The sequence below is a fragment of the Micromys minutus genome (genome assembly GCF_963924665.1).
Source record: "Micromys minutus genome assembly, chromosome: 18".
NCBI lineage: Eukaryota > Metazoa > Chordata > Mammalia > Rodentia > Muridae > Micromys > Micromys minutus.
The window spans coordinates 49,700,057-49,714,317 of NC_137953.1; the positions used below are offsets into that span (position 1 = coordinate 49,700,057).

General features: G+C 48.6%; 1 protein-coding gene across 1 annotated transcript; it reads right to left on the bottom strand.

Annotated features, from left to right (window-relative positions):
- Nucleotides 1–1,417: 1,417 nt before the first annotated feature.
- Nucleotides 1,418–7,078, bottom strand: CPA1 (carboxypeptidase A1; the record flags this gene model as incomplete). Its single annotated transcript, XM_080932247.1, has 10 exons — nucleotides 1,418–1,605; nucleotides 3,044–3,128; nucleotides 3,599–3,798; nucleotides 4,263–4,353; nucleotides 4,732–4,842; nucleotides 4,962–5,063; nucleotides 5,577–5,678; nucleotides 5,827–6,060; nucleotides 6,507–6,588; nucleotides 7,014–7,078. The coding sequence occupies 10 exons, from the start codon at nucleotides 7,076–7,078 to the stop codon at nucleotides 1,418–1,420; spliced, it is 1,260 nt and encodes a 419-aa protein (XP_080788373.1).
- Between the last annotated feature and the right edge of the window lie 7,183 nt (nucleotides 7,079–14,261).

Genomic DNA, 14,261 nt, shown 5'->3' on the forward strand with positions numbered 1-14,261 from the left:
GAGCATGGCTTATTTCAAATTAAGGAGTTCTACTGTCTGTTATTTATAATGTCCTCATATTCACTTAATATTTCTTTCTTACCAGTTTTTATTTAGGAAGTGACCAGCTAAAGCAGTTAAAACACAGCTTTGACTACCTACAGCCTCTTGTCGAATGGCTTAAAGGGAAGATAAAAAAGAGTCTTGCCAAATCTTCAAGCTAAAATACCTAGTTTGTTTGTTTGTTTGTTTGTTGAGACAGGGTCCTTCCAAGTAGTTTAAGGCCTGGTCCAAACTCACAATCCTCCTGCCTCCGTGTCCCTCATGCTGGGACTACAGGGCCATACCCTCAGTCTGGCTGGGAAGGCCTTTCTCCTGGTCTCCTAATCTTAGTATGCAGATGTTTACGTGTAATCAGCCTTGGTCTGTTTGTTTTTAAATATTTGGTAGGGAAAACTATTAAAATAGAACTCCAAGACAAAAAGCTTTTTAACCTTCAAGCCATTTTCTATGAAAAAAAAAAAAAGATTTATGTCCTAATGCTGGAAGTACCTTGAAATCTAAGTGGCAGCGAGAGAAAGGAGCTGCATGTGTCCTTCTATGGCAGTACCTCTAGCCCAACACTCCTATCTGAGGGGTCAGAAGTAACTAAGGCAGGTGACTCATGCATTCTGATGCTTACTAGTAAGTATGCTGTCCCAAGCCTGGTGGTCACCGTGCCAGGGAGGTCTGCTTTTCAGAAAGGGGTATGAACAGGAATATGGAAATGTGGAAAAGGACAAGAGGCAGCAGAGGTCATACACTAGGGACATCATGGAGGATTTGGCAAGCAAAATGTAAGCGGTTTCCACCATTCCAGATGAAGCATCCCCGATACACTCCAGTTAATAAATGTCCCTGGCTGAGTATTTAACCCTTATCCTCAGCGATTTCATTTCACCTCAGTGTTTTCTTGCAACTTATTCAGGAGTAGGAGGCCACATTTTGCTTCATTGTAATCTGTTTGACATCTTCAACATGGCCTTTGGACAGCAGTGGCTAGCAGGATTTGTATATTCCATACTCTGGCTTACTGCTTTTAAAAATGAACAGACACCATCCGCTAGCCTGCTCTACACACCGAATTCCTCTTCACCACAGGGTGCCATGCATTTGGTTAGCAGCTCTGGCTGTTGCCTACAACTAAGAGATGAACAAACCATACCACTGCCTCTTGGATGCAACTTCACAGAACCCTGGAATGCAGAAGAATTTAGGGGTCATGTTTCCATTGAGACCCTCGGGAACTTAATTGCTTCTGCCCACCGCGCCCCGCTCCCCCGCTAAAAAGATGGACATTCCATGTGCATTCCTTACACAAGCCCCAAGATCCTGTTTCTTATACAATCAGACTTTATTGGGGCTAAGGAGAAGAAGGAGGCGGGATGTAAGGGTTGCTTCAGTAGGGGTGTTTGAAGGTGTGTTCCATGATGGTCATAAGAGCCAGCCAGGTCTCCTCCGCCGTGGGGATGATCTGGGAGGCAGGCAGCAGGAAACCTCTGAGCCCAGTGTCTCTCAGCTCAAAAGTGAAAGAATACTTGATCCCCTGGCTGTAGGTCCAGTCAATAGTGCTCCCACTGGCTTGATCTAGGGCAGGAGCAAAGCCAGAGGAGAGAGTAAGTGTTGATCACTAGAAATATCTACACGGACTAAGTTAACACCCAAAGCGCAAAGCCCTGTGTAATTCCAAATAGAGTCAATGTCTTCTAGGTGCTGCTGTTAACACACAGTGGGGCTTCCAGGAAACTTTTGCTGGGTCTAAACGCAAGAGGCCCAAATAGGGGTCCAGCAACCAGTAATGGTTGTCCTATTCATTAGCAGGATGCCAAAAAGTCTGTGTAATTGCAAAAGCCTGTCTGAAAACTGTCTCCACCCAACAGTCAACTCAATGACACCTCTAAATATGCCAGAGCTCCCTGCTTGGGTAACCAGCAGTTGATCTCTGGGGACTCTGGTCTGCATAGGAAGTGCAGAGTCATAGTCAAAGCAAAGCCTGTCTGTCTTTCCTCAGGAGGGAAAAATCTCACAGGTTTGTGGAACACACTGGGTGACAAAGCTTCTTTTGTTGAACTAGGCAGTAAGAGAGGGAAATGGGCTTCACATTAGAGTTTTACTTCAGAACACTAAATACAGCAAAATCACTGGGCCCGGGGTTGGAAACCATTTCCAAAGAAAGCCTGGAATCCTAAACAAGTTTCTCCTTGGGTAAGACCACAGCCCGTTCCCCACTGTGGAGCAAGCATATGAAATGTGTACTCCTCCCGCCCTGGGACCCATAGCCTGCTTTCGCTTGCCAGGCAAAATCTTTGATGTAAAAAAAAATTCCCCAAACACTGCATACCACATCACACAGCACAGCCTTTACTCTAGAAAGTTCTTCTGCTTGGAGGCCTATTACCTAGACAGCCTCTCCTGGCTTCCTTCATTTCCTTCACCACTAACCCAAATTCCTCTCTGTCTGAAAGCCTGCCTCTCAGCCTGGTATCCAACCTCCACCCTAGAACTCCTGGTGCCCCTGGCCGGCTGTTCCTTCCCCTACATCTATCACCCGATCCACTGCGGTTTCTAAGCACATGCTCAGTCTTCCTGCCTGGAATGCTGTTTACTCCTTTTATTCACAGCTATTTTCTAGGCACGCAGGGTGAGGCCCGGTGCAGAGCAGATGGTCAGTAAACACCCCTGTCAACCGTCTTCCGCGTGCATGTAACAATGATCCCCCCAAGGGCATCCCTTGTATCCTGTAAGGAAGGGTGTGGAAAGGCGTATCTTAAACAGAATTTTATGGAAACCTATAAATCCCATCAGAGTTCCAACTCATCTGTGCAGGGGTCCAGATGTAGCCTCAAGATAAAGGAATAGATATGCTTGGAGGACAGATAAGACGCCCTCTGAACAGTGTCAGAGAAAACAGGATTCAATATCAGGAAGAGGCACTGCCCACCCTTCAAATGGTTCAGCCAGCAACTCCCAGATCCGAGGCAAGAAGAACCAACTGATGCCTGTTTCCAGGCCTCCAGTAACTTACAGATTGTATCAATGATGCTGCCATACTTGAACTTGGTCCCATGGAGAGATGTCAAAGCGGTCACAGCAGCCTTAGCTAGCTGATCCTGGGGAAAACATTGACCAGCACCACAGTTAGGGCCCAAGTAACTCAAGTACTGTCAGGGTGGCCCAGGAGTGGGCAGGAGCATCAGTCCAAATGCCTCTACCAGGGTCAGCCCTACACTGTGACAGCTTCATGTTCCCTCTGTCTCTTCAAGACAGGTGGATGGGGTACCCATCTCTCCAGTCATACTGCAGCTGCAGAGTCTAGCCTCGCCTCTTCCCTGTCACGCAACAGAAGTGACTCAACCACACGCTATGCTTCTGTGCCCAGCAAATGAAACAGGTCTACCTTGCTGGCTGGCACAAGCCATCCTGCCAGACTTCCCAAATCATTAGGAGCCTGGGAAAAGGTAGGCACTGGGTACCCTGGTAGGTTCTTAGCCCTTCATCAGCTCTGAGGGGTGAAACCCGGTTTCCTTAAGGTGGGAGCACAGAAGGAGCCTGGCCAGAGGGTGGTCAGCTCATCACCCACCAGCTCCTCCTTGTCAGGAGCTGGTGCTGATGTGTAGCCGTAGGGGTAGAGCAGGAGCTGGGAATAGCTGTGGATGGAGATGAAGGCCTTGATATTCCCATGGTTCGTCACAAAGTCCACGATGGATTTGACCTCCACTTCAGAGTTGGGAAACTTGCCACGGTAAGTGTCCGAGCAGGGGTTGCTACTAGCTCCAGGCTCTGTGGAAAGGCAAGAATACAGCTATGATTTCTTAAACCCCAAACTTTCATGGCTTCTGGTATATTTCATGGACTTAGTGGGAAGTGGGCCACAGGGAGGCCTCACCCCTCCCCTGGGCTAAGGAGCAGCCATCACACTGCCTGGGGGCCTGTCTTCTTTGCCAGCCAGGCTTTGGTAGAGCAGAATCCAGTGTACACAGTTATGACCAAGGATGGCAAGAACTGATGATACTAAGGCATCCCCAAGAGAAGCTCTCAGACCCAGATCGAGTCTAAAAGGAACTTTCTTTTTACAAACAAAGGCCCATGTCCCTGAGTGCTACCTCCAACCTGAGAAGCCCCCAGCAGAGCAAAGAGCCCAGCCACATTCTCCCTTACTCCTGGGTCAGGAAAGAGGTAAGCAACCACGCAAAGGAGGACAAGAAGTCATGTTGTTCCCATCCATGCCCCATGGGAAGTCTTACTCCCGAAGGCAGCATCCCAGTTCCTATTGGGGTCCACCCCAACGCAGAGGGAGCCCTCGGTGCGTGATCGAGTCTTGCGCCACATGCGATTCTGAGGGAGGAAAGAGGGTAAGCCAGGGGCCAGCACTAGTGGACTGCTATCTTGCTGCATTAGCTACAGAACAAAAGCATCTATGGAAATCAGGACTGGAGCAAGGATCTCGACTGAGGACAATGTCAACTCCCCAAGACATTTTGCAGTGTCTAGAGGTGCTTGGTATTATTGTAACAGTGAAGAGTTGCTAACAGAGTCAAGTAAGTAGGCTGTTCAACACCTACCATGCACAGACAGCCCCCAATAGCAAAGAATCGATAGAGCCTAGGCTGAGAGTCCCAGTCCCATGGGGACAGACCTACTTGCCCCTTCCTCTCTACTTGTGGGACTCAAAGGTACATCCAACTGTCCCTGGGAACAAGAGGCAGTTTGTACCGTTTTGTGGGTGTAGACAAAACCATCAGGGTTGGTGACAATCTCCAGGAAGATGTCCATGTTGTCAAGAATGGCTGTGAAGGTGGGGTCCTGGCCATAGTCTTTGGTGATCTGTTGGGTGGGCAAGGAAAAGACAGAATGTTAGTCATGTTGGTGCAATGGACATATCCCCTGGCTACCCTCCCATGGTCTGAAGAGAGCAAGAGTTCTCCTTATCTCCCCAGCTTTACCTTTTTTGCAAACCAGACCCCACTAGCCTGGGTGACCCACTCTCGGGAGTGGATGCCGGTGTCAATCCAGATGGCTGGACGGTTGGTCCCTCCAGTGCTAAACTGGAAAGAGGCAGGGAAATGGTTAGGGGCAACTTTTCAGCCAGGCCTGAGTTCCTCCCCTGCAAGAGAACACACCTGAGCCAGAAGCTACCTGCTCTCTTTATTTCTAAAGCTGAGGGGGACTGTTTGTGGGCCCATCCTTTGGGAATTATGGGATCAGGGGTCAGAGCTATAGAGCTCGGACTCTTGACCTCCAGCCTCTGGCCCTGTTCTGATGCTCAGATGCATTGTGGAAAGTCACCAGGAAAACACTTTATCTGGATGCCAGACTCCATGATCGTCTCATATTGCAGCACTTGGTTGGTAACACTGGGGTCACCTTAAACGTTGTGAACATGCGTACAGCCACCGAGGCCTGCACAAACGCTCAGACCTCCCCAAATATATGCACAGAAACTGTGTAGAACAGTATACTTTGTTTCTTGTCTGTGAGACTCCACACCCCTATATGGAGGTCCACATGAGGGCCCATTTTTGCCTGTGTGCCCTTGTCTATGTGTGGGCTTTGTTTACCTTCAGCACATTGATGGGACGGCCTTCAAAGGTGTTGCCGATCTGGATCTTGCTTACAAGCTGTGGATGCTCCGCCACCAGCAGGTCCATGAACTCATAGATCTAAGACGAGAGGAAAAGGGACTAATGGCTTCTGCAAATACAAGTGTCTCCTACGCAGAACCAGGCCAGCCTTGGCCCTGGACTGTATTCTGCCGACCATGAAGAAGAGTACGGTGGTGTGGGCAGCATCTCCCGGGGCTGTCCTCACCTGGTCCAGGGTGTGATAGGCAGAGTAGCTGAAAGTGTCGGTGGACAGGGCCCTGGCCTGCGAGGTGGACATCTGCTGCTTCTCCTCGTCCAGCAGTGCCTGCACATCTTCAATCATGACCTCATAGCTAATATCATGATATTCCAAGAATGCTTTCACAGACTGGACACTGGGGAAGGGCACTCGGACGTCAATGGGGATACCAGCCCGGGCAGGGTCCCTCCAGAAGTCCAACTAGGAAAAACAGAAGCCAGGACTGTTTCTGTGGGCTAGAGGCACATTCAGGGCAGCCGAGCAGGAGCCTGGGAGAGACGTCGGCACTAGAAGCTCCCACATGGCTGGAGCTGAGGAATGCGTGCTGGGAACAGAGGAAGAATGGGGAATGGGGGAGCTTGGGAACTGGACAAAGTCCAGTGTGCTCAGGAAATAGCCAAAATGGAAAGGTTTTAAGGAACAAGGCAAACAGGAAGCAGGAAAGTGTCCTGGTGTGTCATCGGATTCTCAGGGGCACTAAGATCTGAGTCTGGGGTCTGAAGTCATTTCTCAACCACTCAGTCTCATGGCCCTTTGCCAGCAGACTGGGCCGGAGCCTAGGGACTAACTGGGTGGTTATGGGAGTTGGTCCCGGACAGCCAGGAAGTCTTGTGGATTCTCAGGGAAGACAACACCGAGTCTCTAACCTGCAGATGCTCCAGGTCCTCCAGCTCCTTCACTTGCCGCACCTGGGCTTCATCGGCTGCAGAGATGCGGAGAACCTGGTGCCTGGGCAGAGTGGGAGGGGCTCTGAGAATCTGAGGTACCCCAACACTCCCCAGGCTGAACACGTAAAGGCACAAAGGGGGCCTGAGCAATGGGAGACCTGACCGTCATCTCTTCTCTCCCTGTCTCTGGAAGATTCTAGACTTTCATGCTATACCACTGCAGTTTAGACTGGGTTATTCCCAAGCCAACCAGACCTCCTCTTTCTCCTCCTAAACATTCCTTCTCAGGCTTTAATTCTCTCGGTGACCAGAAAAAGCTGGACCCTTCCAGACCCTGCCCTGCCTGCCTCCCCCCAGGCTGCTGTCCCAAAGTGGTGTCGGTCTGTCTTCTCTGTCTGTGTTTCCATGTGTCTGTCTCTTCTAGACGCCAACTTGGGAGAGCAGTTTTATCCCTGCTTAGAATCCCCGCTCCTCTCCACACCCTACCCCACAAAGTTCTCCTCGCCAAAAACTGCTCCCAGCAGCACACTCAGGATCAGCAAGCTCTGCATAGTGAGAAGGGTCCGGCTGAGGCCAAGACTGAGATCTGAGGCCTTTTTAAACACTGACAGGTTCTTGGGGACAGCTCCCTCACATCTGGATCAAGTCCCATGGGGAGGGAGAGGTAGGAGTTCCAAGCTGCGGCACCTTTCCATTCTTCTGATAAAGGATCGGGGAACAAGGCAGGTGGAGAGATAAGCCAGGCTTCTTCTACCTTTGACCATGGGGTCAGCTGTGCCTGAGATCTCCCAGCTGGGGCTACTCATCCAGTTTCCCACAGCCCCAGATACCTCATTGTGAGTTCACTGTATCAGAAACAAGGACGGACATATTTGTGTTTTTACGGTGTAAGGACCCATTGGATAACAATAAATGCACACCTTACATCAATTCCAGTGTCTTTAATTCACCAACAATGAATTTCACTTGATATCCATGGCCGTTGGCAAACACAGGATCTTCCTGATGACCGATATTAACTCTATGATCACACATTATCCTTCACAAATACTAGAGAGATTTCCCCCAAAGAGTTAAAGTGGCTGCTGAGTTCAGAGGGACCTTAGGAAAGGCAGGGTTGGATGCAGGTGGTGTGATAAGATAGTGACGTAGCCGCAAGCCTATTACAGAGCTGTTCAGGCTGCCAAGTGCTAAGCCTATTCAAGGTCCTGAGCTGGCTTGTGGCTTTCTGAGCCTGAATGATGGGATAGGGGTTGGCCATGCCAAGCAAAGAGGTCACGCTGAACAGAAAATCTAGGAAGAGCCCCAATAGCTTATTGCCCACCCGAATCATAACAGGCGTACCTGATGCTCTGACGTACCCACCCAGTATTTGGTGGCCCAAGTGACAGAGTTGTATCACTCACTGTTATGTTTGATAAGCTCAAGACCTCCCACCTCCATAGCATTGAAATACCCCGAAGCCCAGTGTTCCTGATTTAAGTTGGTACGTTCCTAGGTGGTTGATATCTTGTGTAAATAAGTTATTTTTCAGCCTGTACCTCATGGCCTGTGCCAGGTAGATGATGGCTGGGTACAGACATGAACGAGGTGTAGAATCATTCTGCCTCAGCACACTGCTGGGTTTGGTCTGCTCGTGCGGTTGTGCATGTGAGGGTCAGAGCATAATCTGTTCATATCATTGTTCATTAGGAGGTATCCCTTTGTTCTTGTTTTTCATTTGTTTTCTCATTCCTCATGCAAAAGCCACAGCTCAGGGGTGCCTTGTTCCGGGGGAGGACCACAGGTTCCACTGTTCTTCCATACAAGTTTTTATCAAGATACAAGTTGTTTTTCTGATACATGTGACGAGAGAGAGAGAGAGAGAGAGAGAGAGAGAGAGAGAGAGAGAGAGAGAGAGAATCTAAAAAGCCTACAAAGACATTCCTTCTTTAACTTCAGAAGAGAACAGAATAGGATGGAGAGGTACCGGCTGAGTTAGAAACCATGGCAATCTCTGTGGGGCCCTCCAGCTGTGGCACATTAAAACCCCAGGGCGCTTGGATTTCGTCTTTAAAATCAAGTCATGGAAACACGTCTCAGTCGGACACCGAGAGCTTCACATCAGATCTGTAGGGCAATCAGAAGCCACTGTGGGTATTGGGCTAGCAGCAGGAGGTAGCCAGGACAGTGTAGGTGAGGACTTTTTTTTTTTTTTTTTTTTTTTGCTGAGCCTTTGGTGTGGCAAAGTCACCAGGCTTGAGCTTGTGCTGGATTTTGGGGGGACAGGGGCCGTCTGCTAGTGGCATGTGTTTCCAGAAGAGGGAGCAGAAATTAGGCCTAGAGTAAGCGCCCCCTAAAGAAAGAGACTTTCCAGTGACAAGGGTCTTTGGGAATGTCACATCAAAGTCCAAATCTTTGCCTGTGACAAAGAAAGGAGCAGGCATGATCATAAGGACAGAGCACTTCTACTGAGCTGAGGGGATGTCCGGGAGGCTTGTCCCCATCAACAGAGAAGGTGTAAGGGTTTCCTCATGGAGGACATGAGCGTCAGCACCATGTCCGGCTTTCCTGTTTTCTATAGTGTATTTCCTGCTTGCATTCCAAGTACAGTTTTATGAACATCTCCTCTGTGGTCTTCCCTCTGCTTCAGGAAGTTGGGGGAGGTGGGCTGGGGGATCGGAGACAAATGAGAACCACATGGCTTTGTTAAACTGGCTTGGAAGAACAGGAGGCCAATTGAAGATCCCAAAAGAATCCCAGAGAAGCTAGCAAGAAGCTGGCCCAACACAAGGGCTTTGAGCCTGTGCTATTATCTCTGAGGGATGTTACAAATATGCTGGGAAGAACTTTGGAAGGCTAAATAGGTTGGAGTTGCTGAAGAGGGGATGTGCCTGGCCCAGTTCAGTCATCTGGAGGGGTAAGGGGCAACAGGAGACTGGCAGTGCGGCCACTAACTCAAGGAAGGGCCTATGGAAAGCAAGAATGGCTGTAGCCTAGGATGAGTTTACAGGTTCCACCTTAGTCAGCCCCTGTTCTGATGTGCCTGGGACCATGCTGGGATAGAAACCTCCCAGGCAGAGCTCTCAAACATCAGCATAGTGACAGCACTCTTCTGGAAAAATAGGGAAGGGGGCACTGAGGGACAAATTTGGACATCTGTCCTGCCTCTGTGGTTCTCAGAACCCAAGTATTTAAGACAACTTTTGGACAATGGTAGCACATTCCACAGCTCCGTGTGGTCTGGCCTGCCGGTGGCTGGCCTCTCTTCTTATCCTTCAGCGGGGCCCCTGATTTTTCCAGGAGGCCCCTCCTGGCTAGCTTGGGAGCTCTTCGAGGCCCAGTGTTCCTTGGACTCCCCTGCAGCCTGCACCCTCTAATGGACCCCAGCCTCCTGCTTTTCTAAAGGAGTGTTTAAAACCTTGGCTCTTTTCTATAGCCATTTTTCCTGTGTTTTTGTCTCTTGTGGGCTTGGTCAGAGGGGAGAGGAGGAGGCTGGGATGGAGGAGACAGCACCCGCGGCACTCCTGAATAGAGGGCAGGGCCCTTCACCCTGGGCCTCTGCCTCTGGCTGGCCTCACAAAGCCGCTCACATTCCAAACTGGCTGGCTGGTTTGTTTTCTTAAGAAAGCAATAACTGTGCATTCACTGTGGTTCTTATGGCTTTCCATATGTATAATCACTCTTTCTCCTGCACTTTTTCCAATTTTTTTAAGCTTTCAAATAAATGCTCATAAATTTTACGGGTGAAAAGGACGGAAAAATCATACCTAAAAGCGGCAGCTTGTTGGAAGAGGGAAGAAAAGGGGAAAAAAATGTAGAAAAACTGAGGTCCTGTTCAGCTTTACAAATGTGAGAAGATGGGAGGGGGAAATGGTTCAGGCTTATGAAAAAGAGATTTTAAAAATGATTTTTCCAGTGCTAGCACATCTGATTCTTGCTTGAGTTGTTGGTCAATTCACTTAAATTCTGGCCTGTACCTCCCTCATCCTCCTGAGACCTGGTAGGGGTCTCTCAGCATGTAAGTTGTGCAGATCTCATGATGCAGAGGCCCCATTCCTTCTGACCTCTGGATAAAAGGGTCTGGCTACAGCAATCTGGGAACTTCTAGATTAACTAGAACAAGAAACTAGTTCTGAGGCCCTTCCCACGCTCCCTCCCCCCATAGAAGTTGTCACAGACTCCATTGGGTGTCTTTCCAATATCCGTTCTTCCTTCCTCCTCATGAGCAGAGGAACTCTGCTTTTATTTGAAGCTGTGGTGTGACCAGCTGCAGAGCAAGTTCCCAGCCTCCCTTGTAGCTGACCGGCGCCACATGGCGCGGCTCCAAGCCATAAGATAGGAATTTAAGCCATAGACCGGCCGTGGTAGCTTACACTTTAACCCTTTGCTCTCCTTGCCTGGAATTCAGACTTGTAATAGCGTATAAGGCACCATCTAGAAAACAGAGGTCAAAACTCCAGCCATGCTTCTCATAAAGGTACCAACAGTGGTCCCACAAGACAATAATGGAGCTGAAAAATTCTGGTCACCTAATACCACTGTAGCAATAAAGCCTGTTTCATAAAGTCTTGGGAACGAAGTGCATCACCCCTGCATCAGGCTGCTTAGGGGAGACCGGCCTAAGCAGCCCTATTTGCTGCCAGGGGTACAAAGTAGAGTACGGACAGTTAAACACATCATGTGATTCTTGATGGAAGTACAAACCTGTGTCCCTGCTTTCTCTGCGTACCAGCCCATGGTTTTTATGGCCATTTAGAATCTACTTGTGATGATTTGGATGAGACATCTCCTCCACAGGCACGGATATGTAGAGTTGATGGTGGTGATGGTTAAGCAGGCCATGGAACCTTTAGGAGATGGAGGATGTACATCACTGGGGGGTAGGCTTTAAGAAGCGCTCCCCATTTCTGGTTGGTTCTCTCCGGTTTATGTTTCATAGGCCAGCACACCTCCATTATGCACTCTCCCTCTGGAACCACATGCCCTTCAGTAAGTTGCTTTTGATTATAATATTTTATCACATCAGCAAAGGGTAGCCAATACGGTCCTGTCTCTCAATCTAAAGACACTTGAGATAGCCGTGGGCAGGCTACTTGAGAGACAGCCAAATACGCCTTGCAGGTTGCAGGGGTGGCAGGGGTGGCAGGGGTGGCAGGGGTGGCAGGGGTGGGGGTTGTTTCTGGATCTGCTGGAGATTGAACTTGAGGCCTTGACCGTGCTGAGCAAATGCTCTACCACTGAAGCAAATCCCGAGCCCCAAGCCCCGTGCCTTGCCTCTCTTGATGATGTCACTTTTCCTTGTACTCAATCTCTTTTCTTTCTGTGTGGATTGAGGGCCTAGGTCCTGCCATGTGTATATGCTATGAAACCTGGATGTGCAGCAGCTAAAGCATCCAAAAGTCTATGTAGAAACACACACTGACATCTGCTCAGTGGTGAATGCACAGACAATACATTTCTTTGGAATGTCCCCACAGTTATGATACATGTATCTGTGTAGCAGGATGGCACAGCAGATAAGGAAGGTCCAGATCCCCACTGCATCAAAACCAATCACTGAGACAGCCTTAGACTGCCTCTGCCCAGTTAACCTCACCTGTTTTGGCCATAGTACCATGAGTTTCTTTCACTTAGAGCAGCGCTTATGTGAGGCTGAGGAGAGACTGTCCTTCCATGAATCGCCAGTGTCTTTCACAGGCCTGGGGCCTCTCCCAGGAGCTAAGGGAGAGTAAACAACCCAGATACAGAGCCTTCCCTCGAGGCTCTCAGAAAGAAACAAAATGGATTGGTTGCTAATGACCACAGCTTCCAAGGAGACAAATGAGGTCTTGGGAAGGAGGATTGTGGGAGACAGTCACCTATAGCCAATGGATAGTCTCAGGCTTAGAAGAAATATTAAAGGAGAAGACTGGGAGAATGTTTCAGAGAGGAGAAACAGCATGTGGTATCTCTTGTGGGAAGAACTGGGAAGGAGTTGGGGAAGAAGGGCTGCAAGGGACAGAAACTGGGTAGGAGAGAGGTGGGTTGGTCATGTGACCTTGGGTAGGATTTTAAATCATTGGAGGTTTTTGTTGGTTGGTTGGTTTGGGTGTTTTGTTTTGTTTTTGAGAATGGGCCACATTCATACAAGCAGGGAGGCAAAGGCAAGCAGATCTTGTGAACTCTGTGAGTTCAAGACCAGCCTGGTCTACAATAGTAAGTTCTAGGACAGCCAGAGCTATATAGTGAGACCCTGCCTCAAAAAAACCAAACCAAAACAACAACAAAAGACCACATCTACCCACCAATGTCATTCTGATCTTTTGTGGAAGTCTTCCCTGCACACAAGGTCTTGCCAACCATGTTGTGAAAACAGGTTCCTGACACCTTGTTCTGGGAGACTTGAAAGTGAGGCAGCTTCCAGGTTTGAGGCACAGGAGGAACTCTGGGCCCTGAGGGACAGCCACACCCTGGCTGAATGGCTGTGGTCTTTGCCTGTTGCTGATGATACCACCGAGTCTGAGGCTTCTCATCAAAACTACAGTCGCTTACAGTTCCACCTAAGATAGCTAAGAGGAAGCAATGTGCTGAATCCCACAATGTACTGGGAACTGGATTGGCCCATAGTAAGAGCTAGGAGAGAACTTAAGACCACATTACTAGAAAACCTATCAGCCCAGCCCTCCTGCCTCCAGAACAATGCTGTTCCAGCTCTAGAAGAAGAAATATCTGTCTCGCCCCAGAAATGCTAGTTAATTATGAAGATGAAATCTTAACACCTTCCTGATAAATAGGTTTTCACAGACTCCACTACTGGTAGCCTACTTGGACAAATGGTGACTGAAGTTTCAGACTGTGTGGCCTTGTAAGGGTTTTGAAATACTCTGAAATAGCATTCCTTGTTTTAAAAATGAATTTATTGAGTCAGGTATGCTAGTTCACAAGAGGCTGAGGCAAGAGGATTGCCATAAACTCAAGGGCAGCCAGGACCACACCAATGAGTTCCAGGCCAGATTGAACTACAGTGGTTGATTCTGTCTCAAATATTTTTTAATTTAAAAATGAGTTTATGAATACCAGTAATGTACTTTCCCATGATGATAAAATGAAAATATTTGTGTAGAAGGCATAAAAGTTATAACTATGGCTCTAGTGTGCAGAAGGAGAGGCCATTTTATTTATCTATAGCTTATGTTAACGTAGCTCATGACCCTGTATTTACAGTAACAGAAAATTGCAGGTTGGAAATTCCAGCCCGATTAAACCGCTTCCAGCTTTAAAAATCAAAACACCTCAGTTTCTTGTGGAAACTCTAACCAGAATGTTCTGACCTCCTCCATTGCTGGCTCATTCCCTGAAAATAATTCAGGCTCTTTAGGGGTTAAGTACCCCTAACTTCCTTGGGGTTTCCACAGTTGGTCTTTTGAATGTCCATAATATAGTCAATATGTCAGAATGTTATACAGGCTGTATTTTCTCTTTTTATCCTTCTCCTTGTCTCTCTGTCTCTCTCTGTGTCTCTCTCTCTGTGTATCTCTGTGTGTCTCTCTGTCTCTCTCTCTGTCTCTCTGTCTCTGTCTCTCTCTCTCTCTCTCTGTGTGTGTGTGTGTGTGTGTGTGTGTTGCTCAGAATTCCCAAAAGCTATAGCTCATACAGTTGCCTCTGATATCAGCCCAGCCCCCTTCCTCGGATGCGTAGTAATTTGATGCTTCAGCCCTGCAGTGAGTACGGGCCCTGTCTAGGTTTGATCTAGTGAATATGGGTTTGATCATT